Genomic DNA, 5,214 nt, shown 5'->3' on the forward strand with positions numbered 1-5,214 from the left:
CAGTGGCCAGGCTGGTAAGAGGGCTCCTAATGCAAAATCTGTGGTGCTGTGAGGCTCACAAGCCTGGAGGGAGGAAGGATGAAGGTCCCTCAGCAGGAGAGGTGTCCCCAAGCCTATGAATTTTTCTGTCACCCCTTGGAGTAAAGGAAGGAGGGGAGAGAGTTGAAGGTTGGGGAACCTGGGAAGAGTCTGGGACAGCAAGAGTTCTGATACTTTCTGATGAGGTCACCTCCACTCCAGATGGAGATGGTACTGGAGAAGTATGAGGTCTACAACACTGTCCCCATTATTGTGGGCAGCTCTTTGGGAGGACTGCTGCTGCTGGCTCTCATCACAGTCATTCTGTATAAGGTGAGTATTTTCATCCTGCTCTTGACACTACCAGGTTTTTTTTTTAATTTCAACATTTTTATTTATTTTTGAGAGACAGAGACAGGGGAGGGGCAGAGAGAGAGGGAGACACAGAATCCGAAGTAGTCTCCAGGCTCTGAGCTGTTAGTACAGAGCCCTGTGTGGGCTATAACCCATGAACTGTAGGATCATGACTTAAGCCGAAGTCAGACGCTTAACTGACTGAGCCATCAGTTTTCGATCCCATTCTTCCTGCAGTGTAGGGAAGAACTCACCTTGGATATAGATACACATTCTTGCTAACGCACTGCATATGAGAGTTCCCCTCCCACATATGACATCACCAGTCCCCAACACTCCCTCATGACTTCCTGTCTGATTCTCAGGCCTCCTTATGTGTTTTTCTTCCAAATTTTTATTTAAATTCAGGTTAGTTGATGTATGGTGTAGTATTGGTTTCAGGAGTAGAATTTAGTAATTCACCACTTTCATATAATACCCAGTGCTCATCATAATTCCTCCCCTTAATGCCCATCACCATTTATCCCACCTCCCACTCACCTACCCTTCAACAACCCTCAGTTTGTTCTCTATTGTTGAGTCTCTTATAGTTTTCTTCCCTCTCCTTTTTTTCCTTTCTCGTATGTTTATCTGTTTTGTTTCCTAAATCCACATATAAGTGAAATCATATGATATTTGTCTTTCTCTGACTGACTTATTTCTCTCAGGTTAATATACTCTAGCTCCACCTTGTCATTGCAAATGGCAAGATTTCATTTCTTTTGATATCTACAATCTTCTTTATCCATTCATCAGCCTATGGACAGTTGGGCTCTTTCCATAGTTGACTATTAGTGATAATGCTGCTGTAAACATTGGGGTGCATGTATCCCTTTGCATTTGTCTTTTTGTTTTTTCTTTCAATTTTAATTTTTTAAAGTTTTTTATTTATTTTGAGAGAGAGAGAGCGAGCAGAAAGAGGCAGAGAGAGAGAGAGAAGGAAAGACAGACTCCCAAGCAGGCTCCACGCTGTCATCATGGAGCCCGATGTGGGGCTCAAATTCATGAACCGTGAGATCATGACCTGAGCCGAAGTCAAGAGTCGGATGCTTCACTGACTGAGCCACCCAGGCGCCCCTTGAATCTGTATTTTGTATCCTTGAGTACCTAGTAGCACAATTGCTGGATTAGAGCGTGGTTGTGTGTGTGTGTGTTTTTTTTTAAATTTTGGGTAAACTCCATACTGTTTTCCAGAGTGGCTGAACCAGTTTGCACTCCTACCAACAGTTTAGGATGGCTCCCCTTTCTCTGCATTGTTGCTAACATCTGTTGTTTCTTGTGTTGTTAATTTTAGTCAGACTGCCTTTAATTGCTCTCCTTGTCTTTTCCACTCTCGTCTTTATCACTACATGTTTCTCTTCACAGCAAATTATAAAATAAAGCACAGCACTGGATTGGGTGCTGACACTACCACTGATTCTTCCTGTGACTGTAGGCAGTGACTGGTCCATGCTGGGTCTTGACTTCTCATTCTGAAGGTGATTTCATCCAACTCACAGAATTTTGGTAAAGGCTAAATGACACAGTGTGTCTAATGTTTCTAGTGTAGTGCTGGAACATAGTAGGGGCTCCAGCAATGGTGATCCCTCTCCATCCTCAATCATCTTTTTTCCTCTCTTCCACTGGATTTCCTAATTCTCTTTTCCTTCCTCTCCACAGGTTGGCTTCTTCAAACGTCAGTATAAGGAAATGATGGAGGAAGCAAATGGACAGACTATCCCAGAAAATGGGACATCAGACCCTCAAGCTTCCCAATAAGAAGTTACCTCCTATTCCCCCTTGAACTTGTTCTCTTCTGAGAGGTTTCCTGGCCCTCTTACTCTCAGCTAAGTTAGGCCAGCAGGGAGAGAAATGCTCCATGTGAGGGAGGCCAGCTTTCTCCCTTTGGGAGGATGAATTGTGTTCACTGAAAGTTCTTGCCAGGGAAGGGCTATTTGTTTTGTCAAGTCTGCAACTGGAAACCCCAGAACAGGATTTTCACCATGCCCTTGGGTGGACTTGACTTTGATTTTTACCTAGAAGTACATGAACAATAGCCTCAGGCTCCAGTCTCTCTTCACTAGCTACCAATGATCTTTCTAAAATACAATACTAAACAAGCCACAATCCTCATCTATCTTTGGTGGCTCCCTATTAACATAGGATAACTCCTGAACTCTCCAACTTGATGTTAGGAATCCAGTTGAATTTCCAGAAGGTGGGCTTTGATGTACACACCATGAGTTGCTTTGTGCCTTCCTATCATCCTCATTCCTAGTAAATACTGTCAGTATCAGCTTTTTGTCTCAGAAATTTCAGCCCGCCTTTTGAAACTGAATTGGGAATAAAATGTCTACACATTGGAATTTGTAAACATGGCTTCCAGCCTTTGTCAGCATTGCTGGCTTGGAGGGAGAAGTAGAACCCCAGCAGGGGTATTGCCCCAATGTCACTCTGGCTCAACTAGCTCCAGCATCTCTCAAGAGATCAAGATGCCCAGGATACTTCCATTTTTTTGAGGTTCCAAATATAGCGAATGAAGAAACGCTAAAGCATTATTCTAAAAATTGTGTATTTTAAAGTTTGCATTAACAATTTAACACATTGCACAAAAACAATGCATGCACCTTCATTGGAAAATATGTCAAAGGTGTAAAATTAAGGCCTTTTAGGGATGTGAGTCATGTATAGTGGTCAGCCTATGGTGTCCCCTAACCATGGTGGACACCTGCCAGCCCTGAAGCCTGAGGCCAGGACAAGTAAGTTAAATAGAGTGAGGATTATTAATGTTCTTATGTTGGGTAACCTGACTTCTTAATCTACTCACTCGATTCTCAAAGCTGTCACTGATGGGAGGCTGATGGGGCTGTGACAGGGGCATGAAGAAGGGGCTTACCTGGAAAGGTCATTAGAGTGGATCAACACACAGGTGTTTCTTACAAATCCTAGGATGTAGTGAAGGGGACATTGTTTGCACATGGTAAGTGATTGGAGAGCACTTTGAAGTCTTGTATCAGAGACCTGCTGCCCCAAATAAGGCCATTTTTACTATTATGCCACCAATCTTAGCATAAAGCACAAAGTGGTGCATGGCACTGAGCTGGGGGTCAACACATAGCAGGCCATTCCTTGCCTGGAGAGATCCCACTGCTGCTGCCACCCCTTAGGTGTTTGGGCCATGTGTATGTTTGCATTAGAAACACAGAAGGGTGAAGCAGTTGATGAGTGATTTAGGGGAAGCTGGAAAATAACCCTTCATAGAAATCCTTTCCATGAATAGACTTTCATGGAAATCCTGCCATTACCTAAGTAATTATGTTCCTAAAGGTGTTCCTAGACTCTAAGGACTGCAGCAATCTCTTGTCTAAAATGAAGGCAACAGGTGCACCGGGGTGGCTCAGTCAGTTGAGCTTCCAACTTCAGCTCAGGTCACGGTCTCACAGTTTGTGAGTTCAAGCCCTGTGTCGGGCTCTGTGCTAACAAACAGCTCAGAGCCCGGAGGCTGCTTAGGATTCTGTGTGTGTGTGTGTGTGTGTGTCTCTCTCTCCCCCTCCCCTGCTCATGCTCTGCCTCTCTCTGTCTCTCAAAAATAAATAAATGTTTAAAAAATTAAAAAAATAAAATGAAGGCAACAGGTGTTATTTTCACATATTTTCTGTGCATATTATTGCTTACATTAATTTTATTAACATTTTCAGGGTTGCCATTGTGTTGTGTTATATCCCCAAATCATAAAAATGGATCAATGGCTTAAAAATTTTTCTTTGAAGCATAAAAGTTGTGGTTCCAAAAAAAAAGTAAATTGCTTCAACTTAGAATAATATCATCAAAATCAATGAGGTTCCAGTGCACATTTAGTATCAGGATGTGTAAATGGTGGGATGAGTGGTTCTGAGCAAAATTTAAATATATCTAGAATATATTATACCATTGAAACTGTATTTTATTGGGTCACATATCTTTTTTCTCCTAGGGTGTTGTCCATTATGAAACTTTGTTAGATGGCTTGAAGCTATCAAAGCTTTTGTGTCATTTTCACACATGACATAATAACCTCACAGACAAGGCAACAAAGACTTCTTAGAATGATTGCAACATATTGCTTTCCCATCCCAAAGCAATAATTTTATCATTAAATACAGAGAAGACAGCAAAACTACAGTGGCATAAATCAAAGTTTCTCTTAGAGCAAAATTATGTACAAGTCACATAATTTCAAAGAAGCTTATAAAAGCAGCAATAAAGTTAATGTTTATGCTGGAAGGTTGTTCTTGGCTATAAGTAACAGGGGACAATCAAAAGCCTTCCCACATGAAGTTCAGATATAGTCATTGGTTAATTCAGTTCCTCGATAATGACATTAAGATGCAGCCATCATGTGATGCTTTTGTCTTAGACCATGCCGCTCATTGTTGCAAGATGACTGCCATTGTTCCAGGCATTTTGTCCTTGGATAATAGCACCTAAAAGCAAGAGGAGCGGTTTGTTGGAGGAGGTCATCGAGAGGACATGACCATTGGTTGGCTCTGGGTATATAGAGGCTTCTCACTCCCTACCCTGTCCATATCGGATAATGGGCTAGTATACAAAATCTATAAAGAGCTCACCAAATTCCCCACCCAAAAAACAAAGAATCCAGTGAAGAAATGGGCAGAAAACATGAATAGACACTTCTCTAAAGAAGACAGCCAGATGGCCAAAAGGCACATGAAAAGGTGCTCAACGTCACTCCTCATCAGGGAAATACAAATCAAAACCACACTCAGATACCATCTCACGCCAAAGTGGCCAAAATGAACAAATCAGGAGAATACAGATACTGGC

At 42.0% G+C, this 5,214-nt stretch overlaps 1 protein-coding gene across 1 annotated transcript; it reads left to right on the plus strand.

The window, feature by feature from the left end:
• Positions 1–6: 6 nt before the first annotated feature.
• LOC121024175 (integrin alpha-X-like) lies at positions 7–2,764 on the plus strand. Its single transcript, XM_040466459.1, has 2 exons — positions 7–351; positions 2,071–2,764. The coding sequence occupies exons 1-2, from the start codon at positions 220–222 to the stop codon at positions 2,167–2,169; spliced, it is 231 nt and encodes a 76-aa protein (XP_040322393.1). The 5' UTR covers positions 7–219; the 3' UTR covers positions 2,170–2,764.
• The last annotated feature ends 2,450 nt before the right edge of the window (positions 2,765–5,214 follow it).

Source organism: Herpailurus yagouaroundi, unplaced genomic scaffold, assembly GCF_014898765.1.
Source record: "Herpailurus yagouaroundi ecotype Mexico unplaced genomic scaffold, PumYag 60208, whole genome shotgun sequence".
Classification (NCBI taxonomy): Eukaryota; Metazoa; Chordata; class Mammalia; order Carnivora; family Felidae; genus Herpailurus; species Herpailurus yagouaroundi.

What these genes read in the sequence shown, in the direction of transcription:
- LOC121024175 (XM_040466459.1), top strand. Translation starts at nt 220, where the DNA reads ATGAGGTCACCTCCACTCCAGATGGAGATGGTACTGGAGAAGTATGAG. An exon ending in TCACAGTCATTCTGTATAAG is followed by an intron (nt 352 to 2,070) that starts GTGAGTATTTTC and finishes TCCTCTCCACAG; the next exon opens with GTTGGCTTCTTCAAACGTCA.